Genomic DNA, 23,772 nt, shown 5'->3' on the forward strand with positions numbered 1-23,772 from the left:
TAACATATAAGAAATTTTAAAATAAATAATATACTCATATAATAGTTTAAAATAAAAAGATATATAAAAAAATTCCAAAATAAGTAATATGTTTAATAGTTTAGAACAAATAATACATGTAACATATTTAAAATTGACAATAATTTAAAATACATGATATGTAAAAAATTAAAAAGAATAACATTAACAGTTTTTCTTTTTTTTTAAATAAATTAATTAATTAAACAGAGGACTAGGTTGAAATCGAATTAAAAATTAAGGTACAAATTATAAAGTAAAAAGCTAATGAGGATCAAAATGAGACGGACTGCAACAATCATGGACCTGATGGAAAAATAAACCAAAATTCGGACACGTGCCCGTTTCCAAGAGTTCAACGTGCCAAGGGACTAAATCAAAACATGCGAGAAATATTTGGGCAAATTTTAAAAAGAAAAGAAAATAAATAAAAAACTAAATCAGAACAGCCCATAAAGCGGAGGGAGCGAGCGCGCAAATAGACCATAAGTCTAAAACGCGAGAATCCCCTCCGGTTATGGGTCGGGTCACGCGGGTTCCCCTCTAAACGACACCGTTTTGAGTCATGTTCGGGGGTTGCAAAACGGTAACGTTTTGCATGGCTATTAAAGCTATTTTTTTTTATTTTCATTTCATTTCAGCCCCATTTTTAAAAAAAAAAAACCATAGAGCCTTTTTGCTCTCTCCCTCTCCATTTTCTCTTTTCTTTTAGGGTTTTGAACTCTAGCTTTTTACGCCGCCACCATGGCTTCCACCTAGGGATGTTCATTCGATTAACCGACCGGTTAACCGACCCAAAATATTATTAACCGAATTAACCGACCTTTCAAAAATTTTAACCGTTAACCGAACCGAATTTTTTTAAAAAATATTAACCGAACCGAAATTTTTCGGTTAATTAGGTCGGTTAACCGAAAATTATATTTTTTTATTTTTTGTTAAAAATTAACCAAATTACCCGGATTAACCGAATTAACCGAATTAACCGAATTGACCGAATTAACCGAATTGAATCACTACACTACATAATTAAAAATATTACATAAGTCTTTGAATTACTACATAATTAAAAACATTACATAAGTCTTTGAATCACTAAATAATTAAAAACATTACATAAGTCTTGAAATTAACACATAATTGAAATGTCAGTCTTTAATATTTTCCATTTGTATCCATTTCTTCTCTCCAAAATATCTCAATTTGCATTAAACCTACAAAAAAAAACATGTGCAACAATTTAGCATATAATAGAAATATATGCATTTAAAAAAATCAAATAATATAAACAAACAAATAGATTATAAGTTAACAAGAATAAGATAGTAAGCATACCCTTCAACTCACGAAAGCTCATGAATTTAGGGTAGGCTCTAATGCATTCCAAGAAAAGTCTAAACATTGAATCAAATAAATAAGTAGGAGTGATAGGAGTGATATGGTAAAAAAATTGAAACTATTAAAATAAAACAATAAATATACCATTTTCAATCTTGTCAAGCTTTTGGATTTGTTCTTCAATCTCTTTGATGTTTTCTTGTGATGATGATTTTCGAATCCAATCTTGAGTACACACAAGAGCTTGTACAATTTTAAGAGTTAAAGAACTCCCATATTGATCAAGCACACGTCCCCCGGTGCTAAATGCAGACTCTGAAGCAACCGTGAAACTAGTATAGCTAACACATCTCTGGCCATTTTTGAAAGAGTGGGAAATCTAGGGCTATTCACTTTCCACTACAATAAAATATCAAAATCTTCAACAAATTCCTCATTAGCCTCAGCTAGATATTTATCCAACTCAGATGTTTTATCCTCACCACAAATTTCCAACTCACGCTTTTTATACAAAGCTTGCATTCGCCTTTTCATTTTTTGTTGTGGTTCGCCGAGAGAAACATGTGTTGGCACACTCGATTGGCTACAAGTACTATGAAGTGAAGGCTTATACTCATCAAACAATTCATACAAAGATTCCTTCAACTTTGCATCATTTCAGAAGCTTTTTCAGAACTAGACATTTCACTAAGTGCAAATTCAAGATACTTTAGTTTTTGTCTAGGATCTAAAACACAAGCAACAAACATAAGCAAATTCATCTTATCAATATCACCCCAATACTTATCATACTTCTCTTTCATCTTGATGGCCATAACATTGAAATCAACATTACTATTTAACTGAGCATCTCGTAAAAGAATATCAATTTTAGAAAGCTCATCAAAAAAATTATTGGATGTGACATATGAAGTGCCAGATATACTCAAAGTGACTTCGTAAAAGTGTTCCAAGAAATCCCTCAAGTCTCTAACATTAGCCCAATCGTCCACACTAGGCCAACCCTCTCCCCTTTCAAGTTCAGCCCTAAAGTTTGTATCTTGCTCCTGAAATCTCTCAAAAGCTCTCTCAAAGTTTTGAGCAGTGTCTAACATTAAGTAGGTCGAGTTCCACCTAGTAGAAACATCAAGACACAACATCTTCTTGCACTCTATCTTTTCCACCACAACACACTCTTTAAACTTTTGTAATCTAGCTGGAGATTGTCTCACATGTCTAACAGCCCCCCTAACACGTTCAACAGATTTATTCATTTCTTTTAAGCCTTCAACAACAATCAAATTCACAATGTGTGCCATGCATCTCATATGAAGATATTTACCATTTTGAACTAAACCCCCTCGAGGGTTAAATTTCTTTCTCAAATAACCAATAGCAACATCATTTGAACTTGCATTATCAACAGTAATAGTAAACAACTTATCAATCCCCCAATTCAACAAGCATTTCTCAATCATCATCCCAATGGACTCACCCTTATGACTAGAAATTGGACAAAAGTTTAAAATCTTTTAATTCAATTTCCAATCGTTATCAATAAAGTGAGCAGTGATACACAAATAATTAACTCTTTGAAAAGAAGTCCATGTGTCAGTAGTTAAGCAAACTCTAGAACAAGAACTTTTCAAAAGTTGTTTTATCTTGACCCTTTCATTTAAATACAGTTGATAAACATCCCTAGTCATAGTAGTTCGTGAAGGAATATGAAACCTAGGACATGCCACAAACAAAAATTTCTTAAAGCCTTCACTTTCAACAAACTTGAAAGGTAATTCATCAATCACAATCATTTGTGCTAATCATTTCCTACATGCTTCTTGATCAAATCTCCAAGTTGAAAGATGCCCTTCCCCCCCCCTTCAACTCCCTTTCTAGGTAAAACTAGTTGTCCTTGACTAGTGTCAACAACATTGCTAGGATTTTTCTTACATGCACCAATATGATATTTCAATGACCCTGTACCATTTCTTTTCACATCACAACAAAATTCCTTTTGACAATAATTACATTTAGCCTTACTTGCACCCTCACTATTAATAATCTTAGTGAAGTGAGACCAAACTTCTAACCTTTGAGGAGTGGCTTTTCTTTTCCCAGTAGTCACATTTGCTTGGCTTGAAGCTCCAACTCTCGAATTTTCAAAATCTATCGAAGTAGGAGGTGTAACACTACCCTCAATAGATGTTGGTTCGGTGGACATTCTGCAAGAAAAAAAATTATATAATAAATTAAAATATATTAATAATATTAAACATATTTTTATACTGCTTTCCTTTATTATGAAATCAAATCTTTCATTTGACCAAAAGAAAAGTACAAAGATTAACCTAAAGTACTATTACGGTCTTATACTATAAATATTAACTTATTCAATTTTAAGTAAAAAGAACAAAAGTACAAACTCTCTTTTAATTCTTTTACCTATTACTTTATACATATATATATATGTATAACCATTATTTTTTTTCTTTTAAATATATAACTTATCAAAAGCTGCTGTTTGTTTTTTATACTAGAAGGTATTTTAATCTTTTTATTTTAATAAAAATTAATAAAAATATGCATATGATGGAATTTGAACTTAAGTAAATTGGATTAATAAACTTTTAAATTTATCATCCAATCAAAACTTAATTTTAATATACTTTATACATTATTATTTTAATATACACAATTCACTATATTCATCAGTTGTATGTCTAATACTATTTATTAAACCCTTAATTGAGTTAGTGTCACCCTTAATCGACTTACAAATTAGTAAGCAAATTATAAAAATGTACTTCTGTAATTAAAATAAAAATGTACAAATTAAATATTTTATTTCAGATTTAATAAAAAATAATCTAAAATATTATATAAAAAACAATTTTTAAATATTTAAAAATTTGATTTGATGCAATTATATATGATGCTTAATTTGATTTTTTTAAATTAAAATACTAAATTTGAGAAAATCAAAAACATGAGCCGACTGTGAGTTAATATGTTATGGCCCAACTAGCTTGTTTTTTGTGCAGATATAATTGAGCTATATCCTTAAAAGTTAAAAAGTGGGGGTTTAGTCAAGGAAAATGGGCAAAGTCGCATAGGAGCAGAGGCAGAGGCAAGGCAAGGCATGCTTTTTATGTCTCTATCATACTATTGTTTTCTAGTTACTGTTCCAGTTCTTGTTATCTCTTGCTTTTACATTGTACTTTTGTTTTTGTTGGGTGTTTCTTTTACAATTTTAATTGCTCTTTCATGTCTGGTTTCTTCTTTAAAGAAAGGATTTTTGGTGTTCTTTCTCTTGTAGATTTTTTCATGAGAGAAACTTTATAATGGCCTAAATTCAAGGTTATCGGAACAATGGTTTCGTAACCATAGATTCGATTTAAAGAGTAATTTATTTTAATATTTTTTCTTGAAAATTGATATGATAGGAAAATCGTATGAAAATATTGATAGAAAAATTTTACCAATTTAGTGATTAGATAAAAAAAGAAATTATTGAAGAAATTGGGTAAAAACAAGGTATCGAGACCTCTATCTCATAAAACCGAGTCAAAAAAAATTTTATAAATATTTATGAAATGTTATTAATGTGGTATTAAAATTTCGTTAGGAAATTTTAATGTTTGGGTAGTAAATTAAATGAAAAGAACTAAATTGTAATAGGTGTAAAAGTTGCTAAAGTGATTAAATAGCTTAAGAGTCTAATGAGAAAGGATTTAAAAGGAATTAGACCCAAAAGTTATTTGGGCTGGACGGCAAGGGTATGAAATCAGCAGAAAAATTGATAAATTCGGGGAAAAATTGGAATATTGCAATATTAACTAAATAAAGCTAGGACTAAATAGGAAATATCTAGATTTCTCTTCATTTCTCTTCAATTCCAGCAGCTAAAAATGCCATAGGAGGGTTCTATAAGCTGATATTTCATAATTTTTGCACCAAGTGAGTTAATCCTTGCCTTTTTCTTGTAATTTTTGTGTTTCTAAGACTTTTACAACTAGGTCCTACTATTAAATTCATTAGTTTTTGATTTCATGGATGAAATTGAAAGTCACCATGGTTGAGTGTTGTAAGTTTATGATGAAATATAATTAAATTAAAGCTTTAATTTGTTTATGAGATGATTTTATTAGGTAATTTCAATAGAAATTGATTTTTAGGACCTAATTGTGAAAATGCTTGGAATTAAATTCTATTGCTGAAATTCTGATTCCTAAAGGTTATAAACTAGTTTAAGGTAATATAATAAAATGTTAATTAAGAAAATCAGCTCAATTGAGAGGTTAATTGAGTAGGGATGAAATTATCATTTATTAAAAGCTTAGGGGAAAAATGGTAATAAACAGCTTGCACAAAAACAGTTTGGACAGCAGCAGTAGACTAACTTTGAAAAATCACCATAAATTGTAGAAATCGAATTAGAAGATGAAAAAAATATGGGATTAAATCTTATTGAGTCTAGTTTCTCATATAAGAAATAGTGTAAGCAATGGATTTGTAAATTTTGAGATATAATGAATTTTGTGAGACAAGGTCAGAATGAATTCGGGTTCCCCTATTCTGACTTTGAAAAATCATAAAAAATTTAAGAAAAACAATTATGGGCTTAAACTTATATGTCTAGAATCCTTAATGAGTCTATTTTTAATAGAAATAAACGAGAACATTATTTTAATTCTGTATGAAGAGATAATTAATTTTTAGTGAATAAGGGTCAAAACTGTTGACAGCAGAACAGGGGTGACTTTAAAGAATAAACTGTACTTATTGGATAAACCAAAAATTCTTAAAATTTTATGGTAAAAGTATATATGAGTCTAGTTTCAGGGAAAATTATCGGATCTTAATTTGGAGTTCCTTAGCTCAAGTTATAAACAATTTAGTGACTATGACTCAAGTAGACAACTTTGAATGAACTATAAATAATAGTTGAATTATAGAGAATGTTGCATATGAACATGAAATGTATTAAATTGATAATTAATTTATTTATTTAGATCCGGAAGATTCAAATACGAAGCTAGATCGAGGAAAGAAAAAAGTTCGGGATTAGTAGATTTTTACTGTTTACAAACAAGTATCAAGGTAAGTTCGTGTAACTTGAATTATATTCTTAAATGCTTGAAATGCATGTTTTTGATATGAATATGATTTGAATGTTCATTATATGGAAATTTATGAAACATTGATATATTTGATAAAATGGGAAGAAATCTCGTTTGAATGAAAGGAAAATTCGATGGATCTCTGAAAAGGAATTGACGGTAAAAAGGATCTAGCCCGGACGGGTGATCCTATCCTGATATAGCCCTCCCGAAGAATATGTGTAAAATGGATTTAGCCCGGACGGGTAATCCGAATTAGGGTCTGAATCTAGCCTAGACTGGTAATTTAGATCCAAGCTCATTAGAGTAATTGTCGTTGCAGGGGATTTAGCCTGGACTGGTAATCCCGACAATACTCTATGAGTTTATATTGCAGGGGATTTAGCCTGGACTGGTAATCCCGCTGCAAGGTTGAGGTTCGCGGGACTGTGCTCTCTGAAATGGATATGTGCACACATGAATATGAATTGACGGACCCAGAATTGTACAATAAATGTGTACCTCTGAAAATCCATCGAAATTCCAATAAATTCAACGGGATAAATATGGAAAAATAGCAAGGAAATGGAAATCATGGTATTGACGAGCTCATCAATCATGGTATATATATTATTGATACATGGAAATTATTGTACTAACTTGAATGTTGAGTTTGTGCATGTTAGGGTAATAATGCATTGAATGGATATATGAATGTTTATTATATTGTATTGAAAATATTAGGTAAGTATAATTCTTGTTACATGAGCTTACTAAGCACAAAGTGCTTACCCCGTTTCCTTTTTCCCTGTTTTGTAGTGTTAAGAGCTCGGAGGTCGGATTTGGTCGGAGACACATCACACTGTCAACCTCAGGATTTCGGTATATAAAGAAACTTTATTTTGGAAATCAATGGCATGTATAAGCTAACAAAGAAAATGTTAACGTGAAATGAATGTAAAGTTAGCCATTAGTATGGTTAACAAACCTGGTTTTAGATATGTGATGATGTTATCTTATAAATATGCATGAATTTATCTTGAAAATATGTTGAATTGATTTGGTTGAGTGGATTGGTCTCGATTTAATATTGCAGGGAAGGTTAGATATTTATAAAGGGGCTATATTGAATATAAAAAAAAAATTAATTCGTAAACTCCGGTAATGCCTCGTACCCTATTCTGGCAATGAATACGGGTAAGGGTATTACAAACTTTGAGTTGAAAAATGGGTATTTTGGTTTTGCTTGTATCTGCCTAGTTTTGGGGTTTTCTTTTAATTCACTTCTCTAAGATCTATGACTATAATGGTGGGTATCTCCATTTTTTGTCTTTCACTTTGCCGATTAGCTTGAAATGCAAGTGAAAAATAAAGTTTCTATTTTTATTCTTAATAAAGTTCAAATCTTTTACCAAATGAAGGTTATTTCTAATGTTAAGATCAATTTAATTTGCGGATTGTTGAAGATGATGGCCTTTTTTATTTTTTAGCTCAAATTTATGTTTATGTAACTTGCATTGCATTTTCTTGTAGGACTGTAAATGAATCAATGGGATTATACTGAATAAACTGTATATTGAAACCTGATTTTAAATTTTAAATACATATATGATTAAATATCATTATAAAAATATTAAATAAGATCATAAAATACCTCAAAAATCAAGAAAACAAAGATTTTTCTTACCTGTAGGTAACAGAGTTGCTTGCCTGCTTCCGTGCTTCGACGACAACACCAGCGGGCAGCTATAGCCTCAGCCTCCAACTATGATACTTTTGAAGGTTTTTGGAGATTTTGAAGGTTTTGAAGGTTTTGAGAGATTTGAAAATTTCAATTAGGGGTTTGAAACTTGAAAAGTTAGGGTTTTTTTGTTTTTCTGTCGCGCGCGCGTGTGTGTGTGTGATTAGTGAGTGAGCAGGGAAGTTTTAGTTTTACCATAGTTTTACTTTTAGATTTTTATTTTTATTTAATAAATTATTTGTATTTGGTTGGATAATTAGGTTGGGTAAATAGGTTGGGTTGGGTTGGCCACTTAAGTTTAATATATTAGATTGGGTTTTATGTTGGATTGGGTTTGGGTTTGGGTTTTATTTATTTTTTTTGGTTAACCGAAAAAATTCGGTTAATCGACATGTTTCGAACTGAATTAACCGTTAACCGAAAATTCAAAAAATTATTAACCGACCCCCGACCGAAAAAATTCGGTTAACCGATCGATTAACCGAATTGGGTCGGTTAACCCAATTTTTTTCGGTTTTAACCGAATTGTGCACACCCCTACTTCCATCGTCGACGATGGTCGAGGCCGCATGAAATCGGGTTTTTTAACCCTTTTTAAAATGAACTCGAAGTGAGGGCTTCCTAAACTGAAAAAGATCAAAAGAAAAGGAATCCCCATCCCTTCTTTGGGCTGAATCCGACGACGAAGAAGAGGTCTCCGACAACAGGGCCACGAGGATTCGGGTAAGTTTTTCTTTCTTTTTCCTTTATTCACTTTTTATGTTTTAAAGTAAATTAACAAATAAAAATAAAAGAACGTAAAATAAAATAAAACAAAAATAAACAAGAAAATCGAGATAACACAGAAAAAATCAAAGTTAACCTTCTAAGTTTCTATTATGTTTTTATTTCTGATATGCGTAAAAAATTACAAATGAAAATCATGGCCTTTATAGCTGATTCATAAACTGTTAGTTTTCATTTTTTATCTTTTTGCATGTTATTTCTTCTGCTTGTTCTCTTTCGCTTGCATGTTGCAGGTGGTTGTCAGAAAAGTATGGAGGAGGCGTGCAGAGGAGCAGCGCGTAAGGTGGGGGGCTAGGGTTTGTTGGCTGAAATGTTTTAGGATAGTTGGGCTAGGGTTTAGTTCGGGCTTGTAATTGGGTTTGGGTTATTATGTAATGGGTTATTGTCTGATTTGTAAATTGGGCCCTGATATTCGTAAAAATGGACTTTTATTATTTATTTGGTGGGTTTTTATCTTTTGTTTTATTGGTTTGGGCCAAAATTGGCTATTACAGCTGCCCCTCTTTGCTCATTGTCGTGTAATGAGAATGGAGCAAAGACTTCAAAAGGGCCAATTTTGCCTAGTCTCGTTGAATCTTGACTTCTTTGGTGCTTTTGTTCTTCGAGTAGCCTCATTCTATCCCATTGTATCTTCAGGGGTATAGGAATTGTTTGATCCACTCCATTGCAACTTTAGAGAGATAAGAATCGTAACTTCAACCTGCCCCACTGCAACTTTAGGGGGATAAGGTTTGAGGCTTCAATCTGCTCCACTTGAACTTCAAGGAGATAAGATTTACTATCTTCGATCTACTCCACTGCAACTTTAGGGAGATAAGACTTGTAACTTCGACCTGCCCCACTACAACTTCAGGGGGATAAGGTCTGTGGCTTCAATTTGATCCATTACAACTTCAAGGAGATAAGATTAATGGCTTTAATCTGCTCCACTGCAACATCAGGGAGATAAGATTCGTCATGATAGATTTGATCCGACCTACTGCAACTTCAAAGGTATAAGACTTGTAACTCGCAGTTTTAATCTGTTCCACTGCAACTTCAGTCTGCTCCACTGCAACTTCAAGGAGATAAGACTTGTAACTTAAACCTGCTCCACTGCAACTTCAGGGAGATAAGGTTTGTGGCTTTAATCTGCTCCACTGTAACTTTAAGGAGATAAATTTCGTCATAGTAGATTTGATCCGACCTGCTGCAACTTCAGAGGTATAGGATTTATAGCTTTAATCTGCTCTACTGCAACTTCAGAGAGATAGGATTCACTATTTTCAGTCTGTTCTGCTGTAACTTCAGGAAGATACGACTTGTAATTTCAACCTGCTCCACTATAACTTTAGAGAGATAAGGTTAGTGGCTTCGATCTGCTCCACTGCAACTTCAGGGAGATAAGATTCGCCATGGTAGATTTGATCCGACCTGCTGCAACTTTAGAGGTATAAGATTTATAGCTTTAATCTGCTCTGCTGCAACTTCAGAGATATAAGATTCGCTATTTTAAGTCTTCTCCGCTGCAACTTCAAGGAGATACGACTTGTAACTTTAACCTGCTACACTGCAACTTTAGGGAGATAAGGTTAGTGGCTTTAATATGCTCCACTGCAACTTCAGGGAGATAAGATTTGTCATGGTAGGTTTGATTCGACCTACTGTAACTTTAGAGGTATAAGATTTATAGCTTTAATTTGCTCTACTGCAACTTCAGAGAGATAGGATTCGCTATTTTCAGTCTGTTCCGCTGTAACTTTAGGGAGATACGACTTGTAACTTAAACCTGCTCCACTGCAACTTTAGGGAGATAAGGTTAGTGTCTTCGATCTGCTCCACTGCAACTTTAGGGAGATAAGATTCACCATGGTAGATTTGATCCGACCTGCTGCAACTTCAGAGGTATAAGATTTATAGCTTTAATCTGCTCTACTGCAACTTCAGAGAAATAAGATTCGTTATTTTCAGTCGTCTCCGCTACAACTTCAGAAAGATACGACTTGTAACTTCAAAGTGTTCCACTGTAACTTGAGGGAGATAAGGTTAATGGCTTTAATTTGCTCCACTGCAACTTCAGGGAGATAAGATTCGCCATGGTAAATTTGATCCGACATGCTGCAACTTCAGAGGTATAGGATTTATATTTTTAATTTGCTCTGCTGTAACTTCAAAGAGATAAGATTCGCTATTTTCAGTCTGCTCCGCTGCAACTTCAGGGAGATACGACTTGTAACTTCAACCTATTCCACTGCAACTTTAGGGAGATAAGGTTAGTGGCTTCTACCTGCTCCATTGCAACTTCAGGGAGATAAGATTCGCCATGGTAGATTTGATCTGACCTGCTGCAACTTGATTTATAGCTTTAATCTGCTCTACTGTAACTTCAGAGAGATAAGATTCGCTATTTTCAGCCGTCTTCGTTGTAACTTTAGGAAGATAAGAGTTGTAACTTCAACGTGCTCCACTGTAACTTCAGGGAGATAAGGTTAGTGGCTTTAATATGCTCCACTGCAACTTTAGGGAGATAAGATTCGCCATGGTAGATTTCATCCGACCTGCTGCAACTTCAAAGGTATAGGATTTATAGCTATAATTTGCTCTACTGCAACTTCAGATAGATAAGATTCGCTATTTTCAATCTACTCCGCTGCAACTTCAGAGAGATACAACTTGTAACTTCAACCTGCTCCACTACAACTTTAGGGAGATAAGGTTAGTGGCTTTGATTTGTTCCACTGCAACTTCAGGGAGATAAGGTTAGTGGTTTCGATCTGTTCCACTACAACTTCAGGGAGATAAGATTCGCCATGATAGATTTGATCCGACCTGCTACAACTTCAGAGTATAGGATTTATAGCTTTAATCTGCTCTACTGCAACTTCAGAGAGATAGGATTCACTATTTTCAGTCTGATCCGCCGTAACTTTAGGGAGATAAGGTTAGTGGCTTCGATCTGCTTCATTGCAACTTCAGGGAGATAAGATTCACCATGGTAGATTTGGTCTGACCTGCTACAACTTCAGAGGTATAGGATTTATAGCTTTAATCTGTTCTATTGCAACTTCAGAGAGATAAGATTCGCTACTTTCAGTTGTCTCCGCTGTAACTTTAGGAAGATACGACTTGTAACTTTAACGTGCTCCACTGCAACTTCAGGAAGATAAGGTTAGTGGCTTCAATATGCTCCATTGCAACTTCAGGGAGATAAGATTCTCAATAGTAGATTTGATCCAACCTGCTGTAACTTCAGAGGTATAGGATTTATAGCTTTAATCTGCTCTACTGAAACTTCAGAGAGATAAGATTCGCTATTTTCAGTCTGCTCCGCTATAACTTCAGGGAGATACGACTTGTAACTTCAACTTGCTCCACTGTAACTTTAGGGAGATACGGTTAGTGGCTTCTATCTGCTCCACTGCAACTTTAGTGAGATAAGATTCGCCATGGTAGATTTGATCCGACCTGCTGCAACTTCAGAGGTATAAGATTTATAGCTTTAATCTGTTCTGCTGCAACTTCAGAGAGATAAGATTCGCTATTTTCAGTCTTCTCCGCTGCAACTTTAAGGAGATACGACTTGTAACTTCAACCTGCTACACTGCAACTTTAGGGAGATAAGGTTAGTGGCTTCGATCTGCTCCACTGTAACTTTAAGGAGATAAGATTCGCCATGGTAGATTTGATTCGACCTGCTGCAACTTCAGAGGTATAAGATTTATAGCTTTAATCTGCTCTACTCTAACTTCAGAGAGATAGGATTCGCTATTTTTAGTTGTCTCTGCTGTAACTTTAGGAAGATACGACTTGTAACTTTAACGTGCTCCACTGCAACTTCAGGAAGATAAGGTTAGTGGCTTCAATATGCTCCATTGCAACTTCAGGGAGATAAGATTTGCCATAGTAGATTTGATCCAACCTGCTGTAACTTCAGAGGTATAGGATTTATAGCTTTAATCTGCTCTACTGCAACTTTAGAGAGATAAGATTCGCTATTTTCAGTCTGCTCCGCTATAACTTCAGGGAGATACGACTTGTAACTTCAACTTGCTCCACTGCAACTTTAGGGAGATAAGGTTAGTGGCTTCTATCTGCTCTACTGCAACTTTAGTGAGATAAGATTCGCCATGGTAGATTTGATCCGACCTGCTGCAACTTCAGAGGTATAAGATTTATAGCTTTAATCTACTCTGCTGCAACTTCAGAGAGATAATATTCGCTATTTTTAGTCTTCTCCGCTGCAACTTCAAGGAGATACGACTTGTAACTTCAACCTGCTACACTGCAACTTTAGGGAGATAAGGTTAGTGGCTTCGATCTGCTCCACTGTAACTTCAAGGAGATAAGATTCGCCATGGTAGATTTGATCCATTGCTACCTCATTGAGATAAGATCTGTGAATTTACCAATGTTGCTACACTATCTTCTAGGGACATGATCTGTAAAATCGGTTTCATATACCTATGCTTATGCCAAATGATTAGAATGCTATGATCGAAATGAATCAAATGTTCCTAACTAGATGTGTTATGAATGATTTATGAATGCAAAAATGAGAATGATCATTTTTTTTAAATGCTTAAGGTATTATCGCTGACTATTCTTTCAAATTTTACCCAACCAAGGCCATTTTTGTTCAACAAGTTATACAATGGTCTAATTACCATTTAAGGACCTTCGATTTAAAATTTCATAAAAATTAGACACTTCTAACATGTAGAACTCAACTTTTGCACTTTTTATAATTTAGTCCTTCTGACCAAATTGAGTGCCCAAACGTCGAAATTTCTGAACAAAATTTTCACGAAATCATTTTGTGAAATTGTAAACCATAAAATATAATAAAATAAATTTTCTTACATCGAATTTGTGGTCCCGAAACCACTGTTCCGACTAGGCCCTAATTCGGGATGTTACATGGGCGGTTCACACGATTGTGTGAGATTGGGAATTAAGGATTTGGACGAATATTGGTTCTACACGACCGTGTGGATGAATTTTAGGGATTTTAATCAATTTTCACATGGGTGTGTGCCTTGGTCACACGGTCGTGTCCTTTAGCCACACAGGTGTGTGAGATTTCCACACGGTCGTGTCTACTTTGCACCTTGTTTTATCAATTTTGGACAAAGAGTTACTTGGGCTATTTACCTTTCCATGTAACTAGGTCACACAAGCATGTGTCTCCTCCACACCAGCATATACAACTTGCACATGGGCGTGTAGACCACTACATGGGTATGTCGACCTCCACATGGCCTAGGCACTTCCACCCGGCTGGGGCACATAGTCGTGTGGTCCTGTTTCACAAGTTTTTTTTTTGTGTGTTAAAATTTAACTTATTTTGTGTTTTTCTATATTCCGGCCCTCGGTTAAGCCTTAGTAAGTGTGTTTGGGACTCAGTCAAGTTTGGATTCGTGATTAATTATGTAATTATAGGCTTTAATTTAATTGTTCTTATATATGGTGTAGAAGTTTGAATTTATTGTTGCTTTCATAACTGAGCATTGAAATATTAGTGCAATCAAATCTGATTCTATGCAACTGGAAACGTGAATGTCTATTTCTGTATGTATGTCTGCATACTGTCTGCATTGCTGCCTTAGCATAAAAACTTTGGAGTTTGGTTATAGAGAGAAGGAAGTCTGATCCAATTTGGCAGTTTAACTGTAATACATCTGTACAGTGGTTTACCGCACTGTACTATACATATGCTAGCTCAGCTACATTTTGTTAATTTAGTGGCTTAGTTTCACATTGTGAAGTGTAGAGTTGATGAGCCTTTTATGGTTCTATATGGTGTGCAGGGTGGACGGGCCTTCTGTAGCCCCTATGTGGTGTGCAGGGTGGACAAAGCGGTGTTTGGTTGGTGGGGTAGGATTTTTGACTCGTTACATCTGTTGCGCATCTGTATATGTATATCTGATTATGTGGCCATTGGAATATTGACGAAATAGTTAATATATTATAACAAATGTGTTACTTAATGTGTGTTTAGAATGCTTTGAATACAATTTTGTATATTGAATGTTATCGATTTGAGTTCCCTTCGTATGTGATTAGTGTGCAATTACTAATCTAAAATACTTAATGTGTTACTCTGTTGGCTAATTACTTTTGGTTTCTAACTCATACTGAGCTCGTGTACCTTCCCTTAATGTTTCTTCCTTTCAGGTACTGTCTGTGTTTTGGAAGCTGGACTCGGTGTATTGAAGGTCTCAGAAAAATGTGATTTGTTTCGATTTAAGTAAAATTACATAAGTTTTATACGTTCGGTTTTAAGTCGGTTGTGAAACGATTATATAAACTATGGTACAAAATTTTTATGCGAGTCTTTCGTAAAATGTTATCTAAACTGAACTTTAGAAAATGTGGTTTTATTTCTGAATGTTTCGATGCCAGTTTAAGGTTGTTTCAATCATAACGAACAAAAAGGGTTTTCTTGGTGTGAATTAAAGTTTTTGTTTCCGCCACTTTTGGTGGCCAATGTAACCTTCGGAATATGGTCTAAACTTCTAGGTTGAGTTTTGGGGTGTTACAATTTTAACATAAATAAGCTCTTTTATATCTATTTAAGTTATTTTTTGGCTTACTTTAAAGTTTGGTTACAAACGGGGTCATTCTGGGTTTAATCGGAACAAAACAGGGTAAACAGGGTTAATGTTACGACACTGAAAACAATAGGCTTAAACTCACATGTCATGACACTAGCTTCGAATGTCGCGACACTGACTTGGATGTTGCAACACTAAAGGTTGGATGTCGCGACACTGAGACAAATTATCCAAAACACCTAAAACTAAGTCAAAACCATTTTCAAACACCTTATATCATATCTAAACACTTTTTATGACTTGAATTATGTCATTTTAACATTCAAAAGTTCCATATAAATCATAAGTATACCTATCTAAAGAATTTCATTCCAAAGTGAAGAGTTTATTTTTCCCTGTATATGTTGTGTTCAAAAAATGTCAAAAGGGGAGAATTTTGACAAATTTGGCAAGGAAAAATTTTGTGGTTGTTTCTGTGGTTGAATAGTGGCCACAACTTCAGTCACTATTTCATTGTTGTACTTGCCTATTTTCAGAGTTGGAAAATTTTAGAACAAAGAATTGAACTATTTGTTCTGGAGATATTTGAACGAGTTAGAGCCCAAAACATGAAGATTAATTGAGTTGAAATTGAAGATTTGAAGATTGATAACTTGCAAATCAAGTAAAGTCACTTTCTATATTTGAAGACATTGAATTACACCAAGACTCTTATGAAATCATGTCAAGATTATTCTATGTTGATTTTTAACTTTACTTAATAGAAAAGTGATTAGACTATGACTCTTATGTAAGAAAAAACTAAGTAGTATATAAACTTATGTTTTATTTAGGTTAAGAAAAGATCGAGAGATTGAGAGAGCACAAATTTGTTCAAGTAAGGAACGTTCTATGTGTGCATTATTTTTGTAAGCAATCTAAAGAACCTTTTGTATAGCAAAATTAAACTTTCAAGGGGGAACCTTGGTGAGAGAGTGACCTAGCCTTAGTACAACAATGAGGTTACTAAATTGGTGAGAGTTAAATTGATGTTAAGACTTAAATCATTGGTTGGACTATGAGAAAGGAAATGGACCATTGCTCTGGGCAAGGCTTTGCAGACGTAGACTAAGGTCAAACTAGGTAAACAATCTCAGTGGTTATCTTTATGTTTTTTCACTTTTGATTTCGTGATTGAAATTGTGGCCATAGTTTCAAGCATTATTTTAGCCATAGTTTCTGTTTGCTAAGTATGTTATTAAATTTAAAATTTTAATTAATAAGTTTTTATATAATTAAATTTCAAATAAAGCATACTTTTCATTTCTAGTAGCATGAACACAAATATATATAATAGCTTTTTTAGATTAAAAAAAAAACACTATAAGAAAACTTTCAAAAGTTGAAGTTGGTTCCAAACATTCATTATTTGGTTAAAAAGTTTCATTAATACTAGAACACGTCCCTTGCTATGCTTCAAAAAATCATATTAAAATTTTAAATATTATATTTAATTAATGTATAAAAATGTAAATATAAATTTTTTTCTTTTTGTTTTTTCATAAAGAAAATATTAAATATTTATCGTAGATGATAAATGACAAGCTCCATTAACATAACAAAAGCTTCAGCCTCAGTCTTAGCCTCAGCATCAATAGCACATTATGACACGTTGACAATTGACTTTATTATAACTTAAGCACAACATATCTAGAATGATTACAAGCACTTAATACAATAAATAATTTTTTAAATAAATACGTCATGAAAAATAACATAAACCTAATATAAAAATATTATCTATAGAAAATGAATTATTAATTTATAAAAATCTATATAATTTGCCAATTTAAATGAACACAGACATAGATTTGTTTTTCTTTAAATTGAACCGATATTATAAATTTATATAAAATATGATATGCATTAAGACACAACATGAGAACGGTATGAACATATATATTATTCTTTAAATTGAGTCATGAGGATAAAATATGGCATTACATGTAAAATAACATGTATATGGCAAACATACAAAAATATGTCAAACAAATAATTTAACTTATAAAAAATTATTATATATAAATTTATAATACTCTAAAATAAAAATATGAAATATAAACACAATGTACATGTAATGTTTATAATATGCATAAAAAAGATTTTTGTCGAAACTTATTTAAAATAGGAATAATTCAGATGGTAAAAAAATAGGCTATATATATCCACGTTAATTGGGATCCTGAGACATTATAATGATTGCGTATATAAACTTTTGAAATATAATATTTTATAATGTTATAAATATAATTTATGATTTAATTAAGAGGAAGAAATTTTGAAAGATGAAACTGATATAATATGTAGATATAGAATTAATGATTTAGAGCATGATATATATGATATAAAATTTTTTACCCCTTAATAATTAAATATCACTAAATCATTTTATAAGTTTGTTATAGTTTTTATGAATGATGTAAAAAATAATTTAAAGCATATTATTGTATGAAAATATTAAAATTAATAAGTCATATTATTAGAAAAGATGTAAAATAGAATTTTGAATATAATATGAAAGGATACAATTATTTTATTCTATAAATAAATACTTAGAATAAGTGATATAAGTATACTTCTTTTTATAAAAAAGGTTAATTACTCAAATAAATCTTCAATGCTTTAATGTAGCAAGCTGTAAATAATAATATGTTAGGAAAAATATAAAAAAATTATCTACTTTTTTTTTTTTTAAGTTTGTAACATTATCATAACTTTTAAAACATATGTTAAAACATTTAAACTTCATATAAATTTTTAAATATATTTTTATTTTTATTGATCGTTTTAGGGTTTAAATATTTTTAAAATAATTTTAAATGTTTTTTAAAGTATTTATTTTTTTGAATGTTTTAGATAATTTTAAAATTCATATAATTTTTTTATTTTTATTAATATTTATAAATAGTATTTGATGTTGTTTTCAAAAATTTTAATATCATTTATAAAAAAAATAAAATACATATAAATATTTTAAAAATAAATGAATAATTAAATAATATTTTATTTTATTTTAAAAAGTTTTTAGCAGTATTTGTTTATTTTTTCAAAATTTTGTATAAATTTAAAAAAAAATCTAATAAAAATTTTAAACATTCTCATATATATAGAAAGTATGAAATCCTATAAAATTTAATATTTCATTTTGATTTTTTTAAGGGAAATTATTTGTTACATTATCAATGAAGTTTTTAGACTCAAGGTCAGGGGTTGACAAATATTCTATAAAGTATAGTAAAATATTAAAAAATAAATATTTTAAAAAAGAGACACCTGAACATTTTTTAAAGTAGCTTATAGTATAAAAATAGTACACTGCCAATGCGCCAAATATTAATCCTATTTTTTAAACACTATTTATTTTTAATTAATTAATTAATATTTATTTTTAAAATTTTCTTTATACGTGTTATATTTTCTTTTTTGTCAACTTTTTAGTAGTATTGAAAAAAATTAATTTTTGTATAATTTAATGATATATTTATAGCAGTATTTTAAATTTTAGGGGTTTCTGAAAGGACAAATTATTGTGAATTATTTTTATTAAAAATTTTAATGATTTATTTTATTAAAAAATGAATGGATAATTTTAAAACAAAAATATATATATTATATGTGCAGGGATTTAATACACAGTGTAAAATTTAAAATAATTTTATACATTTTTGTAATTATTTATATGATTATTATTTTGACAATCCAAATATAAAATTTATCAATTTAATTATATTTGTCATGCATGTAAATTTTCAAACCGATTTGATATTTCTATCATATCGATTTAAAATAGTCTGTATATTCAACGGTTGAAAATTATTTACATAAAAAAATAGTTAGAAGTTTTAAATTGACATAAAATTTGACATAAATGATCTACATGGAAAGACAATGAAATATTACAATTGGATCATATAAATAATTACGAAAGTGTGTAAAACTATTTTATTTTTTACACGGTATAAGTGAATTCCTTCCCGTGATACATATGTATGATAAAAGAAGAAAAACAAAATACTTTAATTAATTAATTAATTTTTTATTTTTAAATAATATTATTTATTATCAAACTTATAATTAATTAGTATCTCGCTAGCACAGGTTTAAAATGAATCGACAGTGAACTAACTTTAAAAAGAAAAAAAATTAATGGTGAATATTTTGTAGGCTTTTCAATAGGGTAATGTTAAATAATAGTTGTATAAAATTTTACAGAAGCGAACATTTAAAGTGAATATTAAGACGATATTTAGAAGAAATAAATGTTTAAATGTGATGTCTTACACTTGTATATATAAAAGTGAAAGTTTGAATTTATTATGTGGATGATTTAAATCTTTTTAAGAAAAATATTATTATTATATACTATAAATGATAAATAAATTATTATAAATTAATACATAAATACCGTGTCTGTAAAATAATCTTAAAAAACAATGAACACCGATTAATTAAGAGAAAACTGTCAAAAGCCCTAAGAGATCCACCGCATCCATAATGCACAAAAGGTCAAGTCTCAGATGACCTATCTTACTTATCATCTCGGATCTATCACCATCATAATGATCTATCATGATAAAGCCCTTCAAGAATAGGTTCTTAATAGATCTAACGACACCCTTATATTGATAAATCTCACATATACATCATAACATAATTAAAAATTAAAAGTAAAAATAAAATCGCATATGTTTTCATAAAAACAGATTAGACAAAATAAAAACCATAAAAAATGTAGATAAAATAAAATCAAGAATCTGTAAACAAAATCACAATAATGTAGACTAAAATTAAAATAAACTATGAAAAATATTAAAAAAATCGTACCCAAATCAAAAGTTAGTGCAGCCACCGACAAAGAAAATAGTTAGTTTTAAAAAGTCGAGTGACTAAGATTTCTTTTTTATGAAAGAAAAGAAGGTTGCTAAATTATTTATTTATTTAATTTGATTTGATTTCATTTGATTTTTTTATCTTAATTAATTATATATTTAAATGTTAATATCCTCGTCTTATAACATTAATTTCAAAATGGAATTAAATTGGGAGTTTTAGCAAGGAAGTTCCTTGATCATAAATACTTTCTTTATCTACCATCTTAATTACGTAAGACCAGAATAATTCATTCCAAAGATATCTACATCCTAATTATAGAAACTTATCATTAATTAGAATAATTTAATACATTATTCAATTCCTTTGGAGAGAATATTTTAATTAGTGAATATTATTTTTTATTTTTTTGATATATTTAGATTATGAAAATATTATGATATTTAAAATTTTAATCAAAGTTACATCTAGTCTCATACATACAATAAATATAAATATATGTCAGGTATCAAACATATTGAATCATAAATGTAAAAACTGAAGATGTTTACCAACTGAGGAGTACTTTAATTTTTATATCATGTACCATAATCTACTAGTTTAGTAATACATGAATTAGAATGTATATAAAAATATAACAAACTACTAAAGTAATTAAGTAGCTAAGTACATAAAAGTAGTTAATTAGTCGGTAAAAGTAATAATAAATAAAATAAAATAAATAAAAAGAATCCTATAAGAATCAATGATGAACCCACTAAATAAGCCGTATGAGTTTTGCCAGCTTAGCTTTTCAGACAAAGCATCATCGCCCCAAATCCTATTCACCTGTCTCCTGTCTCAACACCCAAATCTGAAGGCAAAGTCATGTCGGACGACGAAGGCACTGGAGAAGACTACCTTTTCAAGATTGTAATAATCGGGGACTCAGCCGTTGGCAAATCCAACCTCCTTTCCCGCTATGCCCGAAACGAATTCAACCCACATTCCAAAGCCACCATTGGAGTCGAGTTCCAGACCCAAACCATGGAAATCAATGGAAAAGAGGTTAAAGCTCAGATTTGGGACACTGCTGGTCAAGAAAGGTTCCGTGCCGTCACTTCTGCTTATTACAGAGGCGCTGCTGGTGCTCTTATTGTTTATGATATTAGCCGCCGCACCACCTTTGACAGTGTCGGCCGGTGGCTCGATGAACTCAAGAGTAAGTTCTGTTAACGCTTTGTTTGCTGGTTTTTTAACTTGCCCTTTTTTTGGTTTTCGTTTTCGTATCTGGGTTTTTGATCTTTTCTAGATGGAGTGAATTTATATGGATTTTAAGCAGGTTCAATGATCTTGCTTTGTAATGGGAGAGTTTGGTGTTTTGTATCTAATGGTTAATTGTGATCGTAACGGTTCAAGATTCGCTTTTGGTGGATTTGGCACTAAAAAGGAGTCTTATAAGAAGATCCAATTGAATTTTTAGTTTGATTGGTGGTTTTTTTTTTTTGTTCCTTTTTGTGTCTTTTTCAGGATTCTATCTTGTGTTGAAGGCATAGATCTGATGCTGTAATGATTGTAGTTTCAGGTGATCTATATATATATATATATATATATAGACATGAGTACGGGATATCATTCTCCGATGCCCTACAAATACATGGAAAAACTTAAACAAAATTGACCATGCTCCTGTTGAACATATATCCGATATTCATACTTAGAGATCAAGTAACATAGGAAGAAAGGTGAAAACCTTTGTAGAAAATAGAAAACAGAGGGCAAGGGACTGATTTCTTGATGCTTTTTAACTAGTTTCATTCCCCCTTGGCTTGATTTCATTTGTTCAAACAGGGTATTTGATAACTTTCATGTTGCAAATTCTTACGTAGTGTGTGCATGTTGCTAGGTACTTTCACCTTCTCAGTTGTAATTATACATTAGAACAAATAAAGATGTTAGATTTAGATTGTTCAACTTTTCTTTGGCAATGTGCACTCTCGTTTTCTGCCTTGTTTCTGGTGATATTTAATCTTTATGTCTTATAGAATGAGCCAAGGTTGTTAAAATTAGGATTTATCCTGAAACTGTTCAATAGAGAATGCTGATAAATAGCACAAGTGGCAATGTCCAGTGTAGGTTCTTGGAATCTGCTACTCAAATTTCTGTATTTAGAAGAACTAAAAAAACAACTATACGTGTATGATAACACCAGAAATAATACTTCAATACTCAATCTCCAAAACCATACTTTATTCTTTTGTTGTTCCGTAAAACTCCGGAGCATTGAGACAGTTTCATGCTTTCCATTGCCTTCTGCACTCTTCTTGCATATTATTTACTTCTGTATGTTTACTGTATTTGTGATTTCTGGTCTGCTTTTATGCTCAACATCTATTTATATTTGCTTTGAACTTGGGAGATGTTCAAGGGTCATGCTTATTTTAAAACTGTTTTGCAGCTCATTCTGATGCGACTGTAGCAAGGATATTGGTCGGCAATAAATGTGACTTGGAAACTATCAGGGATGTGAGTGTTGAAGAAGGCAAAAGCCTTGCTGAAGCAGAAGGGTTGTTTTTCATGGAAACATCGGCTTTAGATTCAACAAATGTCAACAAGGCTTTCGAGTTAGTTATACGAGAAATTTACAACAATGTCAGCAGGAAGGTCCTGAATTCGGATACTCAAAAAGCTGAATTAACCGTAAACCGGGTAACCCTTACCGAAACTGATGGGTGGAAGAAAACCCAAAATTTTTCTTGCTGTTCCAGGTGATCTTGTACGTTGGAAGGGGGTAAAGAGTCAAGGTCTTCCCATGTTTTGTTCATTCAATTTGGTTGGTTTTACAGAAAATATCACATTGCATAGTTAAATTATTGTTTTGTGGTTAAAGAAAATAAAGACACTTATTTCTGGTTTGGCTTATGGATACAAAGATGTATGCTGAAAGTGAAACAGGCAGCCATCTGATTTCACATTGTAAAACTATTTATTTTTAATTCAGTATCTTAGCAGGCTTGCAGTATTTGTAATTGTATAACTCTCTTATTTGGAGGATTCTTAGAAGTTTATATCCGTATGGAAAGGCATGGGACTAATTACTTTTCAAAAAAAGAAAAAATGGTAACAACATATGTTTAATTAGGGGTTGGCAGATGAGTCTTGGAACCTGATTAATGCTTGGTAACTCGTTCCTGGATATTCTTTAGTTGTTACTTATCTATATTACTAAAAATCGACGAGTTTGAGTGTCGGATATGGTATGCATCCAGCATCGGTTGGGGCCGTAATTGAGGGTAAGGTAGGCTCAACTTCAAATTTTGTAGACTCTTTTTTTTTTTTAAATTATGGTGTATTTGTTTGAAATATATGGCAAAATTGTATTTGGCCCCTAATTTTTTGAAACGTTTATAAAATTATATTTGGCTCCTCC

The 23,772-nt window shown here is 31.6% G+C and overlaps 2 protein-coding genes across 2 annotated transcripts; one reads left to right on the top strand and one right to left on the bottom strand.

Annotated features, from left to right (window-relative positions):
- Positions 1-1,755: 1,755 nt before the first annotated feature.
- On the bottom strand, positions 1,756-3,556 carry LOC121208024 (zinc finger BED domain-containing protein RICESLEEPER 2-like). Its single transcript, XM_041078552.1, has 4 exons — positions 3,426-3,556; positions 2,726-2,838; positions 2,149-2,620; positions 1,756-1,948 (listed from the first exon to the last, which is right to left on the bottom strand). The coding sequence occupies exons 1-4, from the start codon at positions 3,554-3,556 to the stop codon at positions 1,756-1,758; spliced, it is 909 nt and encodes a 302-aa protein (XP_040934486.1).
- A 17,542-nt stretch (positions 3,557-21,098) lies between these two features.
- Positions 21,099-23,364, top strand: LOC107896968 (ras-related protein RABA5c). Its single transcript, XM_041079209.1, has 2 exons — positions 21,099-21,564; positions 22,801-23,364. The coding sequence occupies exons 1-2, from the start codon at positions 21,231-21,233 to the stop codon at positions 23,112-23,114; spliced, it is 648 nt and encodes a 215-aa protein (XP_040935143.1). The 5' UTR covers positions 21,099-21,230; the 3' UTR covers positions 23,115-23,364.
- The last annotated feature ends 408 nt before the right edge of the window (positions 23,365-23,772 follow it).

The sequence above is a fragment of the Gossypium hirsutum genome, chromosome A10 (assembly GCF_007990345.1).
Source record: "Gossypium hirsutum isolate 1008001.06 chromosome A10, Gossypium_hirsutum_v2.1, whole genome shotgun sequence".
Classification (NCBI taxonomy): Eukaryota; Viridiplantae; Streptophyta; class Magnoliopsida; order Malvales; family Malvaceae; genus Gossypium; species Gossypium hirsutum.